Raw genomic sequence first — 24,068 nt, forward strand, 5'->3', positions numbered from 1 at the left:
GAATCTAATGTATCCCTAAACTGCTAATCTGCTTCTTCAGAGGGAATGTGACTTTCATCCAGAATAGGTTGTCTCTGCATTCCTCCACCAGTTTATTAACCAGCAGCACTTCAGTCTTGCCTGGATTTAGTTTCAATTTACCGGTCCTCCTCCAACCCGTTACCACTTCCAAGCTCTAATCCAGGATATCTCCTGCTTTACCTGACTCAAAAGTGGAGAAATAAAATTGAGTGTCATCTGTATACTGATGACCCTGAATTCCAAATCCCTGAATGACCTCTTTCAGTGGCTTCAGATGTTCAACAATTAGGAGGACAAGTTGGAATCCTGTGGAATACAATAGCACTAATGCTGCAGAACTGAGCAGCTGTCCCCCAGCAACATGTTCTGATAATATGGGAAGAAGAAGAAGCAGAACCATGGAAGTGCTGTGTCTCATTCCATTGCTCTGATGGGCAAACCTGAAGGGTGTCATGGTCATGGGGTATCAAACGCCACTGAGAAGTCCAGGAGAATCAACAGGCTTTCTCTTGCTCTCTCCTTACAAAAATCATCTGTAAGGGGGACAGGCATTTTCATACCAAAACCAGACCAGGTTGAAATGATTCCGGGCAATCAGTATCATCCAGGTAGTCCTACAACAGGATGGCTACCCACCCACATGAACACCTTGCTTCAAAATGGTATACTTATCACAAGGCAGTAGTTGTTGAGTTGTCTGGGTCCAAAGATGATTTCTTCAGCAAGAGCCTTACCACTGCCAGCTTCCAATAGGTAGGAATTGTTTCCTTCCCTCAAAGAAGCATTTACCCATAGATAAAACCAGGTTGGCATTCCTGTCCAGATGTTAAAAACCAAGAACAGCAAGGGTTAACAACTGAAGTGAGTAGGCCACACATCTTCAGTCAACTTGTCTACATCTTTGGTCCATAATAATTGAGACATGTGTGTTCAACTTGAATGTTAGAAATGGCTCTTTTGGCTTCAAGGTATGGGTTGTGGATTCAGTACACCACTGACTAATCAGAGAAATAGAAGTAAATTATGGAACTCTCTCACAGGACCTCTGTATGTTGCTGCTTCTCTCATATCTTCCAGATTTCTCCCCAAATCGTATCTTTCCCATTAAGCCTTTGGCACAGTCCCCTAGTCTTATGTCGAAATGAAATATACTAGGTTTGTGTAACTCAACTGAAAATGCTTGTTTTGTTTCCCTGTGTGATGTAATGCACTTTAAAGAAGGTTTTCTAAGTGCAGCGCTCAGAGAGCTGGAAAAGAAGGAGTTGCCTAGAATGAGAGCTTGATTGACAAGCTGCTCCCTCCTCTCTCTTACTGGCCAGTTAGAACCAGTCGTCAGGATGATGGTTGGTTACTGACAGGATTTTGAGGAGAGTGTGTGTGAGAGAGTCTGATGGAAGGTCAAACAGGTTCCCCTATGAAGTGAGGAGAAAGAAATCATTGCTCTAACTGTAAAATCATTGTCTTGAGGAAAAGTTTGGGACATTTAATTTTTTAAAAATTTTGTAAGTCAATATTAGATTGGGAGCACAGTGCAGGGCCATCCCTCTTCTTTTGCACACTTCGTTCTCTTTGTCATATATTCCGTCTGTTGCAACTCAATGAGAAGGGTGGATCATGCTCTACAATAGTGCAGGCAGAGTTCTTCTGACTATGTTGGCAGGCAGCTACTAGGCCCTATAATTCAAAAAGGAATTTGCTGAAAAAATTAATACTTGTACATTTACATATGAGCCATTTGTTAATATGGAAGCAGCATTCAGGTCTGCTGTTTCATGCTGTTTCTAGCATAGCTAGTCCCCCATTCAAATTTACTGTGTTTGCTTCAGTTCTCTGCAGGTGATTAAGGATGGGTTGTTAATGTACTCAGGCAGTGTGGGAATCACAGCGGTGCTGTTTATTTCTGTGTCACCAGGTAACAAAGGGAGCCAGTGTCTTTGCACAAGGACCTGTAGCTTCTTGGTGCCAAAATTGGATGGAGCCACGGCATGGGCTCTGCCCACCTGTTCCAGTGCTATTTACTTTGTTCAAGTGGCATGGAAAGGAGTAGCATTTTTTTGTGGTTCTTGCATATTCAGCAATGCAATTAAGCTTAATTGCACTCACCTTGTAAAGAAACAATCCTTCCTTAAATTAGCTGCCAAATTAGCTATAAGCAGGAACTCTGAAGTTTAAGGGATGCAAGCATGGAAGTGTAAGAGGATCTATGCTATGAAGCCTAAGTAACAGGACAGTTGGTAGAGAGGAAGATGAACGGAGAAGTCCTAAGGAAACATTTGTTGCAGAAACATCTTGTAAGGAGCAGCTTAAAGGAGGTTGGAGTTTTGAAGGAAGAAAGTAACAAGCTGCAATGACTGCACAAGGGTTGGCCTTAACTTATTTTACTTGAGACTCCACTCTTCACCAAATAGTCCCTAATTTGCTGACACCCCTCTCCCCAACAATTGAACAACAGGGGGATTGCCCGATCTGCCTGATCTTTGCTTACCTCTTGTTTGTGCAGGCTATTGGGACCTTATATCTGAATATTCATGATTCACCCTGATCTTGAATAAAACTCTTTCCCTCCCTGAATTCCCTTGTTCCCATATCTGCTTCTTTAATGCCCTGTTGCAGCTTGCACCAGAATTTTCTAGGTTCTAGTTTAAACCATTTCTTGTTTGTTGATGAAGACTGTAACAATTAAGAAACATACAAATAAAATGGGGTTTGGATTATGGAGGACAAGCTCAATCATTTCCTTCAATAAATAGGTAATTTACATTGAAATCCTAAATAGAGTTAACAGTCTTCTAAGTCTGTTAAAGTCAGTGGTTTTCAAAGGGTGTAGCTTTGCATAGTTGATCATTTTGCATTGTTGATCACTTTTTACCTGTTTGGAAGGTATATGTTTTAGATCATATCTTTGTCAAAAAAAAACCCCTCACATTGATAATTCTCAATTAGGCATCTCAGTTTAGGCATCTCTGATGTTTGCTGGCGGCTGGTAATAATTGTGCACTTCTGATAGGAGAGATCTTGGTTGCTCCCTGTTAATGGATGTTGGGCTAGGCAGGTCCTTGGGCTGCACTGCAGGGCATGTGTTTCTTTTTTAGTTTTCTTCCTTTTCCAGTCGAGTTTCTTTTGTGCCCATTACAATATGCCATTAGCACAATTTTAGAGGAGTTTATTTATTTAGATTTATACTACAATTAATCTACCATTAATGTACACAACACAACTGGCATTTCTTTTACAAGTGACATTTAGGGGGTAGAAACATTTCACCTCCCCAGATGAAAGGCAGCAGAGAGTAGCAGGTCCTTTTCAAGACTGAGGTGTAGCTGGCAAGTGGAAACACTTAGCCTTAATGTCAAGTTCAGAGGTGGACTCAGAACTGTTGAAATTACCATATTGTTCAGGAAACCTGGACAGTCACATTAGTGCTGTATTGATTTCTATCCCTTCTAAACAAACACCTCCATATAATTTACCTTGAAATGAGTCTGCTGTCAGTTCTACCTTCCTTCTCCTTGAACATCCTCTCTTTATTTCTCTGTAATGCATATCTTTGAGATGTGTTGTGGTGTGTAGATGGAATGAGGCCACTTATTATACTTCTGCACCTCTGGCATTTGTAGATTACGTGATCAGCCAAAGGATGCTAGTGGTAGGTGTAGAGGGTGAGTCTAGCTACACAGTCTAACATTCTCAAACACATGCTCTGTTTCTCTGCTGATATGAACTGGTTGCTTGGCTACCATCCATAAGAGCCCAGTAACTAAAGTGGTCCCTTCCCCCACAGTTGTTCTGCCAAAGCACTTCTGTTATCTTCTACACCAGGAAGAAATGTACAGGATAGTTTTATTATCAAAGAATTACCAGATTTTGAGAGTACTGTTTACAAAGTATATGTTGCTTACAAAGTAAACGTTTACAAAGTATATGTTGTTGAAATAATCAGAGGGTAAAATGATAGTATGCTTTTTATAAAGACATTCAGTAAATATTTGATTAAATCAATGTTTGTAAATTTAAGAAGAGAGAATTTTTAATTGATATCTCTCTGGCTGGTGTTGGTTAAGAATTTAATAGAGTAAAGTTGCGATGCAGCAAATCAAACAGTAAACAAATGTATACTGCCCTTCATCTTACAGGACCTGCATCGCCCACTCTCTGAGGATGATTTGGATTCAGTAGGAGACTCTGTGTAATAAGAGAAAATGGAACAGTGCTTAATGGTTTGTGACTGAGTGAAGGTCTAACACTTTCTAAGAATGTAGTTAGTTACTAATAGCAAATCACAAAATAAATATTAAAATGTTGTTTGTTCGTGTGTGCAGAGGCTTTAGCTTAGGGTATGCTTCAAACAGGGGACTGCATTGTGCAAATATTTCAAAATGAAAATTGGACAGGGTAATTAATGAAAAGAGGCACTATGTCTTACGTAACCAATAGATGTCCACTGTATAGCAACACATTTTTTACTGGAATACAGATACTTACAGATTGGGGGATCAGTAGCCTAGAAAGCTGTACAGTGATCAGCCAACGGATGCTAGTGGTAGGTGTAGAGGGTGAGTCTAGCTACACAGTCTAACATGCCCAGAATAACCAGTCCAGGCACACAGTGCTATTCTGTTCTCCTTCTGTTCATGTTGATGTTGAAAATGTTGACCTTCTAAATAAGGCTTTTTACAATTTTAAACATATTGGCCTATCCTACTTTTCTGCTCAGCAAAGCTTGACACTTCCTCCATCTTAACTGTCCCTTAATTTGGAGGAAGGCTCATTAGGCTGGAGTTAGGCTTCAAACTTTGCTGAGTGGAATGGTAGGATACAAACCAATGGGTGGTAGGATGTATCCTACCAGTCCACTCAGCTAAGTGTGAAGCCTTCTTCCAGTGGTAGAGGATACAATAAAAATATATAGTACACGTACACAGAACACATATTGAAAATAACATGATTAAAAAGATAATCTGATTTTTAAAATCTGTAACAGCAGCACTTCACTACTTCAGATTTTTCACTTTTGATTTTTTGTTTGTGTATTGAGTTTGATATAAATATGGGGACACATTTTTCAGACCTAGATATGACAAAAATGAGTGCTGTTATTCTGCAATCAGCTTTTTGAGAAGTGGAAACTATAGAACTATATTCTTCATACCTATTTCCCAGTTGTTATCCCTCTCTTCTCTTGCTTTGTGTTAGCTGAATATGCACAGTTCCCAGTGTGCATATTGTGTGTATGCTTTTGTTAATCTGGCTGTTGTTAAAATCTACATGGTACAGTTCAATGGTAATTTAGCTTGACCAGACTGCTATACAACGGGCGCTGTGCTTATCCTACCATTTCAGTAGAGTCCCAGTAGGTCTCTTGGCTTCTTCTATTAATATAGCAGTTTGCTCCAGAGATGTTCTGATTGAATTGGCCATTATGAAGCTCATAACAACCACCAGTTTAACACAAACATTAATTATTTGTGGTTTTGCTGTTTGGAGAATAGAAGCTATATGCTTTAATTGCAGTCATGGTCCTCTATAGAGCTAGCTTAATTTTAGTTTGTTGCCAAATACATCTAGAAGTAACATTTTAAACAATATTTATTTACTTTGTACAACACTGAATTAAGAATGTTGACTAAATGATCAGTCTACATCACAAAACACACAGTGAGTATTTTTACAAATCTCTAGACAACATACCATAAGCACAGGATTTTAGCTTCTATATTGCAACCCTTTCATTTAGTAATATTTACCATTTTCTTTTGGGTTCTTTGTATTTGCCGATCAAAAACCTGTGGTCTAGGGTAGTATTAGTAGTATATTCCAACATGTTGCCTTTCATGTGTTAATGAAGTATCATGGCAACAACCACACAATGCATTTATATATCCAGGGTGTAGCTGTTGAGGAAAGATGAGTGTTTAGCTGCTTTCTGTGTGTCATATCATTACAAGAATCTGGCCTATATTATAGGTTTTGAGTTCCCAGTTTAGGTTTTTTTAATTTAAGAAGAAATCTGTCATTTAGCATCTGACAAATTAGACATCTGCCTATTACATTAGGGAAATCAATGAGAAGCTTTAGAAGATAACCTGTTGTACCTTATGGAAGTCAAAGCCTACCAAGTAACTTCACTTTGTGTCTTGTTCACTTTACTCCCACTATGTGGTATAATTTTTTAATTTGTTGATGATTGGCTTGGCTTGGCTTGGAATCAGTTACCCAGAACAAAGAAAAAGATAATGAATGAAATAACTTTTCTGATCCTTGGGTTAGTTTTTGGAAAATATGAGATGCTCTAATTTCATTTTCCTCTCATTTCATGGACTGCTATGACTTTAAAAATTCCATTAAGGCATAAGACCGCATAGAGGATTGCCACTGAATTTAAATTGCATGACTTTGTTTTTGCTGTAGAGGGAGAGATACTGTCTTAGAATTACTAGTTGGTGAATATCATGGCAAGTTTCCATGCAAGCTATATCAAAGGATATTTGAGGCCATACCATTTAATTCGATTCACATAACATTTCATCAGTTTCACATAACATTCTGACTAGGACGCTCTTGATGGGAAATATATGTACCATTTACTTCTAAAATGAAAGTTCCTGAGAAATTGAAGACACATAATTTCATAGGCAATCCCTTTTTATGTGGATATACATTCCAAACTTCAGAAACAGAAATTAAATTTGGGGGTGAGGGGAACAGGGCCATATGGTGTTTATGAAGAACCAAAAGGTTACATAAAAGTTGGTGTAATGGTTTTTGAAAGCACTGGGTTGGATCCCACCTAATACTTGTGCTAATTTCCACCAATTCCCTTCTTCATCTTAAGATTTCCACCAATTCTCCTTTTCAGCCTCATGTTGTTCCTGGGAGTAATCCCCCTCCCCCATGAGTAGCATGGGGGGCAGTTGAGGCTGCAGTAGGAGGGAGAGGTGAGAAAGTTGCACTCCACTGGAAGAAACTCTTCCGTCAGTGTTAATTTTTGGCAGGATTTAAGCCACTTACTATTCAGTTGAATGTATCTTTTCTATTAATGTTTTAATGATAGTATTTTAAACCAATGTTATGGTTGGTGTATTGGAAATCAGATAGGTCAGGATCCAGTGTTCCATTTTACTATTCAGAAAGGGGCTTCCAAATGTTTTTCTTGTCTGAGGATAGTCATTCCTTCCCCCTATATGGATGAAGAAGACCTTGCATATGATATACACGCAGGGCAGCTAGTCGGTTTTTCAAGGACTTTTGCATTTGCAAGCAAATTCATAGACAGTATTTTTGGTTCTGCTCACAGAAGAACAGATCTTCTGGATCCCAGCCACAACATCCTGAAATCAGGGGAAATTTTTACATAAATTGTATTAATATGAGTTGAAATGAATTCCAGCTATTACTTTAATGATAATGCTTGGTCTAAATCATTACTTTTTCCAATGTTAATCACATTTTATATCTATTAGTTTGATTAATATGAGTCCAAGTCATGTATTATAGTATCAGAAATCATACTGCAAATCCAAAAGCTGATTATGTTAAGTAGTTTTATTCATTTGCATTGGTATGATATGGCATGTGGCGTTTTAAAACAAAATCCAAAGGTAGATCATACTATCAATATTCCTTGTATAGTGATATGATAAAATACATATAACTTGTATATATGTGTATGTGTGTGTGTATAAGACAAATTGATATTTATGTAAAAATTAAGTTTGGAGTGACTTTTCTTACAGAAGAAAACATTGATTTAATTGGTACAAAACATTTGTCTATGGTAATATTTATTAGACAGCCTCCATATTTAATCTGTACTTGTTCAGAAAGGTGCAATACTTATGGCATTAGCATCATATGAGAAAATAAAGTATTTAAATTGGTATTCACTAAGGAATTTTCACACAGATCACAACAGAGGTACCTTATCACATGGGAAACGTTTAGTGTGAACTGTGTGATACAGATGATGAGCCACAGTTATCTTTCTGGTTGAGATAGCACTTTGGCCAGTAGTTATGGGAATGGCTGCTGGTTCTATGTCAGTGAACTCTTAAGCAGAGTTATTCCAGTCTAAGCCCATTGATTTCAGTGGGCTTAGACTGGAGATTCTATTACCTGGTTCACAGTTCCTTTTCTTCAGGCTGAATACTGGTGTTAAATGATCATATGAAGAAATTTATTAATGAGAACTTGTCTTTGGTGAGCCAGGAACACATTCTGTAAATTGATTGTACTTCTATACACACACACACACACACAATTTGCACATGCCTATTTGTATGTCTTTTGGTGTATGTATTTGTGCATATTTGTTTAAATTATTGATGTGTAGCAAGGTATGGATCATAAAGTATTGGCTATGCTATACGCTTATCTGGTGGCTACTTTATAGGCATTCTTGTTTTTGCTGTGTTATACTTGTCATTTGGTTTATTTCCACTACTGAAAGAAAATGGCAGTATTGTGAATGCTTGTGGATGAAATGAGTTTACAATTTTGCGCCATTTTCTTGAACATGTTTTTTGTATTACACTTATTTTCCTCTATAAATGCCAAAGTAACTGTTAATCAGCAAAACTTGTAAAACATTTTAAAGTGGTGGCGGATGAGTGGTTTTGTTTGCTAATAAATCAAGTCCAAGTACCTTCTTTTTGTACTGTCACGCAGTGCATTGTACATCTGTTTCGTATTTAACCTTGCTATACTGATTGCCTTTACTGGATTTTAAGATGTAAGTTACATAATAAATAAATGGGAAAATCTATTTTAAAAGTTCAGTGAGCTTCTTTTGAAAATGGGAAAACCAGAAAAAGCATTTACCCATGCAATATCATATGGATTTTTGGTCACTGCGTTATGGGATTCATAGACTTGTACTAAACACAAATATGTGCAGTGATTTATGTAAATTATGTGTGCTGAGGGAAGACAGTAAATGTGGAAGAGATAATTTTATTCCTAATAGGTTCTTTGGATAGTAAATGTAATTAAGTAATAAATGATAGATGTGAAGTATAAACCAAGAAATTGATATACTCTTTCTTAAGTGTTTCACTACTCTCTTGTGTAAAAGTCTTTAAAACACTCTCGTTAAGTGACCTGATGAAAAGGTGCCTGTTGAATCAGAGAAAACTGAGCTCTAAAAATAATTATTGTACTTCTTCAGGACATCTTGAGCCATGCCTAGTGAATGTCTGCTTCTCGATGTGAACTGTTTTGGTTACCTCACAATCTGAGTTTGCATTAAAAAAAGCTCTACTTAGACATTTGCATTCAAACATTGGCCGGTTTAATTCAGATCAATATATGAAATTCAGTTCCCTTTCCTTCGGCTCTTTTTTCCCTAGCACACACTTCTTTGCTAATTTTCTGTCACTTATTAATAGCATTTACAGTGCAATCCCAGTAGAGTTACCAGCTTTAGGTTGGGAAATTCCTGGAAATTTGGGGGGTGGGAGGCCAAGGTCAGGGGAAGGGTATACCTTAGCAGGGTATAATGCCATAGAGTCCAACTTCCAAAACAGCTATTTTTTCCAGGAGAACTGATTTCTGTCATCTAAAGATTAGGTGTAATTCTAGGAGATCTCCAGCCACTACCTAATCCTAAACAGAGTTCTAAGTAAACTGAAGACAGTAGATTTAAAAGTGTTTTAACTCTGATCCTTTTTGCACTGGGACTTTAAAGCATTTCAGTATCTGTTCTGCTTCCCTTGCAGGAGTTTTGCTCTGCAAGGTAGTCATGAGACGCAGTACCGAAGTTTGTCCAAGATATCCCCAATTTCCCCCCCTGCTGACATACTACGATGTTATTTTGAAGCCGGTATCAAATTGCGTCTGGCCCAATTAATGTCAGTGAGAACTCTATACTTCCCTTCTGCTTTTCTTCTCCCCACTCTCCTTTTCCCTGGGAGCTGATTGGTTTGTGCGGAATTAACCACTCCCATCCCCCATTCAGCTCTCTGAACTCCTTTTCCACCATTTTTATCAGTAAAATGACATAAGGGTCATAAGGCTGCTCGTTGGCTTCCTTCCTCTTGGGTACTCTCTTATATTTTTTTTCCAAAGCCAGGAACGATTCCTAATATTGCTGCTTATTCCCTGCTGGCTTTAAAAGCCAGGAAAGGGTTAAATGTCTGCTTTTCCTTCCTCCCTTGGGGTATGTACACACACTCCCCCCCCCGCCCAAAGGCAAGAATAGTTGTAATCTGTAATTCACATTCCTCCTGGCTGCTTTTCCTATCCTCCCAGGCATGTTTCAGGCTTTGCGAAAGAGAAAAAAAATCAAGCGGTTTGCACAGCCCTTTGGAAACAAAGCTGCAAGAAAGATGCCCAAGGGGATGAAGCAGCAGCATTTTAACCCTTCCTGGCTAGGCTTAAAAAAAATGAGAGTAGAACAAGCACGAAAAGTACATGTTTTCCCCCAGAACTCCGCCACCAATTGCCTGGGCATGGGACCGGGGAGGGGTGGTGGTGGAATGGGTTCCAACATTTGAAGGTTACAACACCTGCGATGTAATGTGAATTGCAAAGCCCTGAAGGCCCGAAACTGCACCAAGGCTTCAAAGCCCATCTAAAATTAAAACCAAATCGAAACTGCCTCGGACAGTGTAAAATGTGGGGATGCCATACCGAAGCCATTGTGATCATGGCAAATGCGCATAAATGGTAGTTTAAACCACAAATGCAAAAAAGGGCCTCTGTTAGTTTTCCTGTTAGTAGAGACCCTATTGGAAGTTTTTGTTTTCAGATATCTTTCACTCATTCAAAAACTGCACTTTCAGTATTTTATTGCTGACTTGTATACCCTGAGCAGTTCACAGAAGCTTAGCCAATGTCCACAGGGCTGAAAGATGGCATGAGTGAATCCTTTTTTAGCTCATTAGACAAATGATATCTAGTTATTAAAGTAATATATTGACTGGAAGCAACATAAAAGCAACAAAATAACTCCCTTACAAAAGAAACCCTTAGTAAGCAAGGGTTAATTTTTCAATTATTTACTTATGGTGCCTCACAAAGACTTGCTTGGGGTAGCTCATAAGGTAAAAACAATACCATAAAACCATAACTACAATAACATTAAAACAAGCCAGGGCTTAAAAACACCATAAAACAATACTCAGCAGCCAAAACTGATATTTTAAAATTTTCCCCTCAAACTACAAGCAGATCATAAAACAACTAAAAAATATGGCATCCCCTCAATTAAAAATCTGGATAATAAATGTTTTCTAGGGAAAAATAGGATGCCTACCAAGTGAGGCTCAAGGAGGAGGGCATTTAAAAGGCAAGATACTACCACTGAGAAAGCCCTGCCTTTAGTTGCCACCCACCTCATCTCTGCATGCACAAGTGCACACAGCAGGGGTTATAAGGGGATTTTAACTGGTGGGCTGAACAGTTATGGGAGGAGGCAGCCCTTTAAGGACCCCCAGGCTCAAACCATTTAGGCCTTAAAGGTCAGAAGAACCAGAACTTTGAATTGTGCCTAGAAACAGATTGGCACCCAGCACAGAAGGTGATATAATCTCTGCATCCAGCTGTTAACAATAGAACAATTGTATTGTTTGGCACACAAGAAGTTAGATTTGGGGTGGGAGACTGCATTGACTTTTTCTAGGGAAAAGCAACAAAAATAAAGTGTTGGGGGAACTATTTATTTCAACTAAAATATTTTCTTTAGTAAGTTCATTTTAATACTTTCATTTAGCTCCATCAGAGGTTCCCCAAAGTGGCTGGTAGCAATTTTCAAATAATTGAAAAGCAATAGAAAGCCAGTGAAAATATAGCAGTCAGTCATCTATCAGTCAGTCTAAAGGCCTGTGGAGTAGAAAATCTTCTAGTTTTTTTCTGGAAGACCTGAGTAGACAATTCCAGCTTCACCTCCTAGGGAGAGATTCCCACAACTTTTGGACAGTAGTTGAAAAGGCACTGTCATGAGGTCATACCAATGTTTCCTCAGGCAAGGGCAGATCCACATGGAGCAATCCTATTCGTTGGTCTTAAGTGTGAACAAGTTTATAAATCTCAAAGTAATAAACTTTATCTTGCATTCAATCCATTATACATTTCCCAGCATTCAAAATTCTTCTTTCTTCTTGGAAGACCATGAGTGTGAAACCCAAGCCGTCATTTTTTTAAAAAAATTATATTTCAATTTATACACCACCCATCTTCAGGGGCTCTGGGTGGTGAACAAGTTAAAATCAATAAAAACAATAAAACAACAATAATAAAATCAACATACAAAACAATAATGAAATAAATTAACCAAGTTCAATGGTGGGGAGAACCCCCACCCCACCCCAAAGGTGGGAGGCTGACATGGCACTGCCCCCTTCAACCACCGAATTCCTGGCAGAACAGCTCTGTCTTACTGGCCCGGCGGAACGATAATATGTCCCGCTGTGCCCGGGTCTCCATTGACAGAGCATTCCACCAGGCTGGGGCCAGGACTGAAAAGGCCCTGGCCCTGGTTGAAGTGAGGCAGGCTTCCGTAGGGCTGGGGACCACCAGTAAACATTTATCCGCTGATCGAAGCATAAAAGCAGTCTACTACACAAAAATAACACAACTCACTTCACATCAGAGAATCACCCAAACACAATTGCTGTCAAAAACGGTGAAGTGAGTTGTGTTATTTTGTGTAGTAGACTGCTTTCATGCCCTGTTGTGCCCTCCTACTGTGTAACCTAAAGCAGTTAAAGAAATAAAGTGTTTTTGACAGCAATTGTGTTTTGGGTGATTCTTTAATGTGAAGTGAGTTGTGTTATTTTTTTTGTAAGATACTGCTGGCATACCCTTTGGTGTGCCCCCCTGCTGTGTAACCTAAAGCTGTTCAAGAAATAAAGTGTTTTTGACAGGAATTGTGTTTTTGTGATTCTTTAATGTGAAGTGAGTTGTGTTATTTTTCTGTGTGGGGGACTGCTGATGTAATGTGTCACAATGCTTTGCCTACTTGTACTTTGAAAGTGAGAAAATATTTTTTTAAAAACTTTATTCAGTGTGTGTTTGTGTTTTATTCTTTGTTGTGCAGTTGGTTCTCATCATAGGGAACAATGGGGCTGGCTGGCCAGCCATCTCTGTAGGTGGTGGGGGAATTTGGGGGAGGGTGTCTGTGGTTCAGGTGCTCTTTCTCAGGGACAAACTCACACTCAGGAGTGTGCCCACCATTGTGGCACCCCTGAGCTGTGCATAATTGCCCTGAGAAAGAGAGTTTAAAAGTTCCCATCACAGGGAACAATGGGGGATGGCTGGCCAGCCTGCTCCTGGGGTAGTGGCCGGTGTGGGAATGTTGGGGAGGGTGTCTTTGGGTCAGTGTGGGGCTGCGTGTGTGGGGGGGTGGATTTAAAAGGGGGACTGTGCCTGTGGCCATAGATGCCACATTCCATGGGTTCCTGCTGTGGGAGATTTTCCCATAACAGGAATCAATAGAAAGTGGCTGGCCACAGGACAGGGGAGGTTAGGTTTTGGGGAGGATGTGTGTGGTATTTGGCAGTTTGGGTGGAGGTGGACTGTGGCTGTGTCCATTGGCAGCCCCAATCCCATGTGTTTCTGTGGTGTAGAAGTCTTTCCCACAGTAGAAAGACAAAGTGGTGTGGCAGGAGAACCACCTTTGGCATAAAATGGCCCCCCAAAGTGGGATCAGCTTGGGCCTTGGTGGAGGGTGGGAGGACAGGTAGGAGGAGGTCCCCTGAAGTTTGGGGGCAGTTTGCATGCAAAATGCCACCCCTAGCCAGACAAGCCTCTCTTATTTCCCCCATAGAAAATAATGGAGAAAGGGGGGGCTAAGAGCAGCATCTTCGGGAGACCATAAAATGGCCCCCCAAAGTGGGATCAGCTTGGGACTTGGTGGAGGGTGGGAGGACAGATGAGAGATGGGCCCCTGAAGGTTGGGGGCATTTTACATGCAAAATGCCACTCCTAGCCAGACAAGCCGCTCTTATTTCCCCCATAGGGAATAGTGGAGTGGAGGTGGATAGGGGCACCTTCTTTGGGAGGCCATAAAATGCCCCCCCCAAAGTGGAATCTGCCTGAAACTTGGTGGAGGGTGGGAGGACAGGTGGGAGTAGGTCCCCTGAAAGTTGGATGCACTTTGCTTGCAAAATGCCACCCCAAGCCACCTAGAAAGAGGACTTGTTTTTCCCCATAGAGAACCATGGAGAGTGTAGGAGGATGGGGCACCTTGTTTGGGAGGCCATAACATGGCCCCCCAAAGTCCAATCTTTCTGAAACTTGGCAGGTAGTTAGAGGAGAGTTAGGAGAAGGTCTCCAGCAAGTTTGGTGTGATTCAGACAGAAAATGCCCCCCCAGACTCCCAGAAATCCGGGATAAGGTTTTCTCATTGAAAACAATGGCTGAATCATTTCGGCAATCTCTGTTTCGGTATTACCGAAATTTTTCGGTATTCAGAAAAAGTTTTGGTAATACTGAAAAAAACCAAAACGGCCCTGATTCGGTAACTTTAACCTAATCAGAATACCGAATTGCACACCCCTAGTCCCAACCCGCTCAGGGCTTTAAAGGTAAGAACCAATACCTTGAACCTGATTCGGAATTCAACCAGCCATTTTTGGCCATTTGGAGCCCGTTTCGTCTGCCAACAGGACCAAAACCTCCCAGATTGGGTTGGTGCCTGGCGGGGGACCCCTCCCCTGCCCAGCACTGACCTGATCTGGGCGCCTTTGGGACATGCCCTAAATGGCCATTTTGAGCCATTTGGGACCTGCTTCAGCCTGGATTGGGGCCAAAAGGGCCCTGATCGGGCCACTGCCAGGTGGGGGAATACTCCCCCATCTGGCAACAGCCAAATCCTGGACATTTCAGCCCGGTCAAGGGGTGTGCCATATGCTAATGAGTTATGCTAATAAGTTCCTGCAGCTTGTAACATAGTGTGTTTGCAAGAGACACATATCAAAAAGCAGGATGTAAAATATTTGAAACTTGCAAAACTTGGAAATGAATTTGCAGCAGCTTCCAAAAAGAAGAGAGGTGTTGTATTGTATATAAAGGAAGAGCTGCAGCCAAAATTAGTTTTACGCGATACAGAAGCCAGATATATAGCAGTGGAAATAATTTGGAATTCTAAGAAGATTTTGGTGATTGGAATTTACGCGCCTAATGGGGCAAAAGAAAATTTTTTCAAGGATTTACAGAAACAACTAGATGAACTGACCTATGATCAAATAATTCTGGCAGGTGACTTCAATGGAGTTACAAACTAGGAAGAAGACAAGAAATCTAAAAGTGCACAGAAAAAAAGAGGACTTTTGCCAAAATCGTTTTTTGCTATTAAGGAACAAGAAAGTCTGGAAGATGTATGGAGGAGACAAAATCCTAAAAATAGACAATATACATTTTACTCTGCAAGACATTTTACATTATCAAGAATTGATATGATCTGGGCCTCCAAAGAATTGGTGGTATGGACTAGAGACGTGGAGATAATGCCCAAGGTAGGCTCAGATCATAATCCAATCATGTGGAGATTTGAAAAAAATACTAAAAGAAGAGGATGGCGGATAAATGAAGATTTGCTGCAGACGGAAGAAAACATTGCATTGTTACGAAGAGAGACCAAATTCTTTATACAGTACAATTTGAACAAGGATGTATCAACTTATAAGGTATGGGACACATATAAAGCTGTGATTAGAGGAATACTAATGGATCTGAATGCAAGAGCTAGGAAGAGAAAGGAAGAAAAGAGACTTGAAATTATGGAAAAAATTAAAGCCAAAGAGATACAACTTAAGAAAAGACCAGGGAAAAAGAAAATATATCAGGATATGAAAATCCTGCAGGAACAATTGACGGCAATGAATAACAAGGAATTGGAGTGGAATTTTAAAAAAATGAAGCAGAAGTCGTTTGAAGGTGCAAATAAACCTGGGAAATACTTAGCGTGGCAGCTAAAGAAAAAAAAGGAGAAGAAAACCATAACTAAGATTCGAGAAGAGGATAATATATTGACGTATCAATCAGCCATTAGTAGAGCCTTTTTTAAATTTTATGCAAAACTGTACCAAAAAAAGGAGGTGAATAGAGATTCAATAGCGGAATATTTGGAGAAAATGAAGCTTCCAACAATTTCAGAGGAATGGAAAGAGAAGTTAAATAGGGAAGTGACAGAGGAAGAAATAAAAGAAGCTATACAATCAACAAAATTAGGGAAAGCGCCTGGACCGGATGGAATAACAGCAAAGTTTTACAGAATGATGGCTAATGACCTGACACCATTTCTAAGGGAGGTAATCAATGGAATTTTGCAAGGCCAAAAGATTCCTGATTCATGGAACGAAGCTAATATATCATTGATTCCGAAAGATGAACAGGACTTGACTAACGTTAAGAACTATCGGCCAATTTTGTTGTTGAACAATGATTATAAAATATTTGCGAAAATTATGGCGGAAAGATTAAAGGGATGGATGTCAGAATTTATTGCAGAAGAACAAGCTGGATTCCTACCTAAAAGACAAATTAAGGACAATTTAAGGACAGTAATAAACGCTATTGAATATTACGATAAGCACTGTGATAGGGAAGTTGGTTTCTTTTTTGTTGACGCGGGAAAAGCTTTTGACAATTTGAACTGGGACTTTTATGTTTGCCACTATGGAAAAGCTGCAAATGGGAGAAAAATTCATACAAGCAGTTAAAGGAATTTATAAAGACCAGTGTGCAGCGATTGTAGTTAATGATGATTTGACTAAAAAACTGAAAATAAGTAAAGGTACAAGACAAGGCTGCCCATTGTCTCCATTGTTGTTTATTTTGATTTTGGAAATTGTGCTGATTCAAATTCGAGAGGACGACACAATTCGTGGCATAAAAATAAAGGAATTTTCCTACAAAGTCAGGGCATTTGCGGATGATGTAATGTTGATAGTGGAAGATCCAATAGATAACATGCCAAAAATAATGGATAAAATAAAGGAATTTGGTGATTTGGCGGGATTTTATGTGAATAAAAAGAAGTCGAAGATATTGTGTAAGAATATGACGAAGCAAAAACAGCAAGAATTAATGGAGACAACAGACTGTGAGGTAACTAATAAAGTGAAATATTTAGGAATTGAGCTGACTGCAAAAAATATAGACTTATTTAAGAATAACTATGAGAAACTGTGGCAACAAATAGAAAGAGATTTGATAAAATGGAATAAATTAAATTTGTCATGGTTGGGAAGAATAGAAGCAGTGAAGATGAATGTGTTACCACGAGTGATGTTTTTGTTGCAAACAATTCCAATTATCCGAGACTTCAAACAATTTGACAAATGGCAAAGAAAAATTTCAGACTTTGTGTGGGCAGGCAGGAAACCCCGAGTGAAAATGAAGTATTACAAGATTCGAAAGAAAGAGGGGAGCTGCAACTGCCAAACATAAGATTATATTACGAAGCAATTTGTCTGACTTGGTTAAAAGATTGGATAACGTTAAAAGACCGTAAATTGCTGGCTTTGGAGGGACACAAAAAATTGTTTGGATGGCATGCCTACTTGTCGTACGATAAAGTTAAAGCGGACTCTATGTTTTTGCATCACTATATCAGAAGAAGCCTTTTCACAATCTGGAAGAAATACAAGAATTACATGGAAAGTGGTATCCCGTCGTGGGTGGTACCATATGAAGTAATAGTCCCGAGAGCTGTTTATAATGAACAACAGTGTTTAACTTCTAAAGAGATAACGTCGATGGAACATAGAATATTAAAAATAAAGACACAAGAAGAGTTATCTCCTCAATATGGATGGTTTCAATATAGGCAAATCAGGGATCTTTACAACTTGGACTGTTTAAGTGGAGGAATAAGACTGAAAAACTCGGAGCTAGAAGAAGTGATTTTACAAGAAGGTAAAAAAGACATTTCGAAAATATATAAAATACTTCTAAAATGGCATACGGAAGACGAGACAGTCAAAGTCCAGATGGTGAAATGGGCAATAAATTTTCATAAAGAAATAACAATGGAATCATGGGAATATTTGTGGAAAAATACTTTGAAGACTTCAACTTGTACCAATATTAAAGAGAATGTTTATAAAATGATGTATAGGTGGTATTTAACACCTAAGAAGATTGCGCTTGGAAATGTAAATATGTCAGACAAGTGCTGGAAATGTAAAAAACACGAAGGATCATTGTATCATATGTGGTGGACTTGTGAGGTAGCTAAGCAATACTGGGGAGATATAATTAAAATAATTAATGAGGTGTTGCAAACCCAAATAAATAAGAACCCAGAATTGCTGCTACTGAACTTGGGAATGGAAGATGTTCCAAAACAGCATAGAACATTGTTATTTTACATGATTACAGCAGCAAGACTTTTGTACATGCAGAAATGGAAAGTGCAAGAAATACCAACTATAGAAGATTGGATTTATAAATTGTTGTACATGGCAGAAATGGACAAAATGACAAGAAAATTGAAAGATCTTGATCCAGGAGAATACATTGCAGACTGGGAGAAGTTGAAACAATATCTAGAAAAAAAATGGGATGTGAAAGGAGAATTGTGGCAGTTTGAGAATTATTAATATGTGACTTTATAAAGGGGAGAGAGAAGTAACTTTACCATTAATGGGGAAATTTAGTTATTAATTAATCTAAGCTAATATTAGTAATAAAAAATTGTATTAAAATAGATAGTTGAAACAGTGGAATGTAGATTGATATATTAGAAAATTGGAGATATAGAAGAATTTGAATATGCTTAGAATAAGTGATACAATATATATAAGATTTAGAAAAATTATAGTTAAGAGTAATTTAAATAATAAGATGGGTTAGGGGTTGGAAAGCTGTTGGAAGTCAATAAGGAGGGTGGGGGAAAGGGTGGGGGCTGATATAATTTAGATAAGACGGGGAATTTGTGTATTTAATAATATTCTATGTACTCACCAATAAAAATTTTTAAAAAAAGTTCCTGCAGCTTTTTTTCTATGAAATGACCCTTGCTTTTTGGTAATATGCATAGTCTTTGCTTTGTAGCAAAATGGTTCCCCAACAAAAGGCTGAAATGCCCTTTTCTTAAATAACTGACCAAAATGTTATCCAGGGACACAATGTTGGCTAAATTTCTTAACTGCCCTTTAAAAAATTGCTCATCTTTTTGCTGGCATTTTCAAAAAGCACGTTTGTGAAATGCAAGGTGATTGAGGATTGCTTCTATTATATGTATATCTAGGGGTTTGGCATTTTAAAAGACATTCAAGATCGTGTGTCTCTAGTGTTGCCGTCCTTCAAGTGGGGCCTGAAGATGTCCTAAAATTACAGCTGATCTCTAGACTATAAAAATCACTCCCTCCCCCCGGAGAAAGTGGCTGTTTTAGAGGGTGGGCTGTATAGCATTCTATCCCACTGAACCCCACCTTCTCCAGGTACTCCCTGAAATCTCCAGGAATTTCCCAACACAGAGTTGGTAACCCTATGTGACCCTTAAACCAGCATGCCTGTTTTATTGCTTTTTATTTCCCAAATACACAGTTCATATAGTAGAATTTTTAGTATCTGAATCCAAACTGCCAGTTTTCATGGATTAAGTTTGCAGTAAAGTTTCTTTGTAACAGATTGTAAAAGGATCTTGCTAGACTCTTGAGCACAAATAAAATGTTTTCAGGGGGTTGGCAATCCTACATTAACTTTGGAATAAAAAAAGTCTGACAAAAACACCAACCACATTCCTAGACATTCTTCTTTGCAACTTTACTTTCATAATTTTATTACTGATAAAATGCATAATGATAGCTTGTTGAAAAGGACAGGTGTATGAGGAGAAAAATAATCAACATCAAATACGCATTTGCCTGATTTGTTATCATATATTCCTCTTTATATTTGAGAAGTGTCATTTGGTCTTTCCCCACTTTTAAATATGCACAAAAGAATTGCAGAACAAATCTTTCAGAAAGATGTGGGGGAAATTCTATAGCACTGATCTTCCCTTTCCAGTCACAGAGAGATGGTGGTATGTTGGCCATCTGTTATATGAACCTGAGCCGGGTATGAAGTACTCACACCAAAGAACCAATCCAGCTTTTATGCAGCCACTTTCATTTTATGTAGGTGTGTCATAAAAACAGCCAGGTGTCCAGAAACTTAAGCAAGAACTCATTCTCAAAATTTGTTAGGAGGTGATGACATTTCTCATGGTGCAGATTGAATTAAAATTAAGACAGGTCATTTGTTATTAAGCCCTTCAGGTTCCTTGAAGGATTTTCAGTATGGAATTCTCTCTTTGTAGTAATCCTAATGTGATCTACAGCTGTGTGGCATCAGGATACTTGTGAAATTCATTTCATAAAAAGTAGTTCCATGGTCTTCCATAGTTGTATGATATAAAGAATGTTTTAACAAATATAGAATAGGTGTTGCTTTATATCTTTAGAAAAGTTGACATTCCCTAAGGTTTTGCTCCCACAAGTTCATAAAATGTATAGTGAAAAGCACCAAATTATGGACCAGAATCTAAAAATAATTATATTCATATTCCTAAGAGGGTTTTTGAACTGTGCCTCTAGCTACCCATGCCCCACAAGAAAGCACTGTTGAAAAGGAAGAGCAATTTGTGATAGAATTGTAAGGGATCTGCTGTTCAAAGACTAAAAAAATCAAAAATCTTACTGAATGTGCCCAAGCAATGGGATTGAGGGCAGTCGCATGGGGAATTGGGCAGGAAGGAGTGGTTACAAATGTTTGCAAAAAGCTCTTAACCTGGCTCAGGTGCTGAAGTTGAGCTGAAGATGTTTTCCATATAAAAGAGGCAGTTTTGGATCCATCTAAACTAAGAAGTATATAGATATCTCTCCTGTTATAAAAATTAAATGATAAATATTTCTCCAGTATTTAGGAAAAGAATAAAGTTAGATATTTGGAGATATGTTTGTAGTGTGAGGCAGAAGTGTTATTTCATGAAAGGAAATAAAAACAAACAGCACTATATCAGGGATTTGGAAAATGTTTTGATATATTATATTTTGTAAAGTTCCCTTTTCTTTCTAACCTTTTTGTATAGGCTAGTCAAAACGGTGGTAGTGACAATACAGTAGACACAGAAAATCTCCACAGGAATCAAAAATGAGATATTCAATTCATCTCACTGTGTTTCAAAATTACTCTCCTCATTGGGGTGTTAGTACTATTTGAACATGCAGAAAACTCCTTAAGAAAGAGACACTTCTGTAGGAAACCCTAAGAAAATGATCTTGAAATATATTCCAATAGATCTAAATATTTATTTTTGGACACTTTTTGAGATTGTTTCCTGTTTGTTCCTATAGCAGTATTAATTTTGGAGTAATGAACAGACTAAATAATATCACTTCTTGTGGCGGGAAAGGCCAGCTTGGCTTTTTTATACAGTAAGGCATTAAATAGTGTCAATCATCCCATCTGTTAGCTTATTAATTTGTCTCTGGAAATACTCTTGATTAGTATACTATTGGGCAAGATATGACATTATCATATTTATGCTGGCAAGAATTTTTTTTTAAAGTTGCTAAATCTTAGCCTATTGAGAATCCAAATTAAATATTAACTATCTTATGATCTGTCACTATTAATTTTGGCATATGATCTCATTTCAATATATAATAACAGGAGCAAATTAAAAAACTTAAATTTTTCAAGTCTTACACAACTGAAATCTTTCGCACTAAATGCATTTTTATCTGAAAAAAGGGAAACTATAGACTTACAAGACTGATTAAAATGTCTTCCATCCAAATTAAGCAAGATTATTCTGTTTTCCAGTATGGGAGGCGATAAGATAATATAGGAAATAAATCATTCTTAATCTAAATAAGTAATTCTCAATTACAGAAGAAAAAATGGTTTTATTCAATCTATAGGTGCATCATTTGCACAATGGAGGTGGGAAAGTCTGTTTTCTTTATACCCGAGCTCTTTGGGTATAAAGGCTCCAATTAACAAAATTTAGGCCGAATCCACACAGCTCAAGTTTGCCGCTATTTTCCCACCATTTATGCGCTTCTCAGAGGGCTGTTCACATACTCTTACCTTAATCCCACCATTCTATCATATCTGTTGCGCTGCTCCTCAGACAAGGTTGTCACGCTTTCAAACGCTTCTCTTGTTCTCACCATGGATGAGAACAAATAGCAGTTCCCAAAGAGACTGTCCCCTCTTAACTACCCACACTTCCTTGTTTCTTGCCTTTCCAGAACACCATCCCTCTTTGCCAAGCAATTCTTATGGTCCCAACTCTGTCCGAGGCATGCCCACACCCCTGTCTTTTTTTTTAAAGGGGCATTCCTAGCGCTATTGTGCAATCGCGTTCATGAAGATCACCCACAAGCGGTTTGGGAAGGGTGTTGTAAAAGTCCGTGGAGGCATCGGGGGGGGGGAGGGTGCCATTTTTTTTTTTACAGTAAATAATGTTTCACTGCCGAAGGAGAGCCTAGGTAATTTCTGATAAGCGGACTGTGCCTACAAAGGTTGACTCTTTCCGGGTTTGTTTTTTTTAAATTAAAATTATCCGTATAGCAAAAAATCGCTATCCTATAATTATAGTTGAGCGGTAACATTAACCAATCACAGGCATCAATGGGGTGTTGCCCTGTCATTGCAATTGAGCAGAAAATTGATATAGTGAAAATCTAGCATTAATTTTTTTTTTTAAAAAGGCTACATGATGTCGTCATCAGTGATGGCAGATCTAAATCCACTCCATATCGCGCGATGCTCCCAGGGAAGTGAACAGAGTATAGCACGATGCTGGCGCAGTAAAAGAGGGGATGTGAACACAGACTGGGACATTGCGGGATAGAATCCAGTGCATTTATTGTGTATGAAAAGCGGAAGGTAGGGAAGTGTGGGTTCGGCCTTATATTAGATACTTCTATGCTTCTTATTCTTCAGTGCTGTTAATGACTTCATCTACAGATTTGGTTTCACAGCTTTGGAACTAATGTGACCTTATATCCATTTTCTGTGTTAAACTGTTTTATTAAAAAATAATTTACAAGGTAATGTTTTAATGTTAATGTTTTACTTGGATTTGAGGGCAGTGGCTTATCTGACTAAAATTCTATTAAAATGTTAGACAGTCTTTATTTGCTAAAATATTAATATTGCTGTTAAAATATATGAAATTCAATTTTTTAAAAGAAGTTATTTAAGTGATAATAATGTGTATTGGTAATGTGGAGAAATGCCCGACACCCTAGGATTCATATCAGATTTCACATGTTCAAGCTACCTTTCTGCAGGATAAGAGCTAGGAAAGCTACTGTGGAAGGAATCAGCTTTACAGGGCAATTCAATGCTGTGGATATGCAGATAGCTCTGGCTGGAGGAAGACAAATGGTTACCAACTAACATCTTGACCAGATTGTTGCACTTAAGAGAAAGTTGGGGATCCATGACTAGATTGTACGTCTTCCTTTTGGAAAGGAAGGGATGGAATGACCCGCAAGGGGAGAGTTAGACAAGAGATTATGAAAACTCTGGATGTGGAAATGAGGATCTCTCTTTAGATCTGTTCATTTCTTCTCTTAAACTTGGTCCAATTGACATGAAGTCATAGACATAATTCTGTACTGATCCTATTCTGACCAAGTCCCCCACAGTATTTTCTTACATATTTGTTTGATATTAAGAATTGTGAGAGACTAGTTGGAATAGGGTATGATATCCAGAATGGTAATACTATAGCTTCTTCAGGAATTCTACATCAGTACATTTTATAGGCATCGTATCCTGGAGAGATGCAGTAAAGAGTTTCCATCAACCATATATAAATGGCAGTAACCTGACCTTAAAACGTGTTGGTGAGATGTGCTGCATAGAGGCAATTAATACATAACTGTTGTTAAAGAAGAAGAGGTAGTATAAAGCTCACTAAGTAAAATTTTACTTCGCATATGCAGAAATGGGCATGGTAATGGTAATTAGGAGGCAAAACAAATTTTAAAGTACAGGTTTTTTGACAGTAGACAGAAATAGGTTCAACCATTACAATGTATATGCAATGGAGTAGGAATACAGTCAAATGCATTAAAATCCTTCTGTGAGTGGTATTG

General features: G+C 38.4%; 1 protein-coding gene across 6 annotated transcripts in view; it reads left to right on the forward strand.

Annotated features, from left to right (window-relative positions):
* Nucleotides 1-24,068, forward strand: part of DCLK1 (doublecortin like kinase 1) — a 283,608-nt gene that overhangs the window by 202,331 nt on the left and 57,209 nt on the right. For 3 of the 6 annotated variants that reach the window (XM_054973777.1, XM_054973779.1, XM_054973778.1), the window contains one exon: nucleotides 4,155-4,211. The exons of the other annotated variants lie outside the window; for them this stretch is intronic. In XM_054973777.1, the coding sequence (XP_054829752.1) occupies nucleotides 4,155-4,211 (57 nt within the window). Of the gene's footprint in view, nucleotides 1-4,154; nucleotides 4,212-24,068 lie in introns of those variants that run through there. 6 annotated transcript variants of the gene reach the window in all.

This window comes from Eublepharis macularius, chromosome 3 (assembly GCF_028583425.1).
Source record: "Eublepharis macularius isolate TG4126 chromosome 3, MPM_Emac_v1.0, whole genome shotgun sequence".
Classification (NCBI taxonomy): domain Eukaryota; kingdom Metazoa; phylum Chordata; class Lepidosauria; order Squamata; family Eublepharidae; genus Eublepharis; species Eublepharis macularius.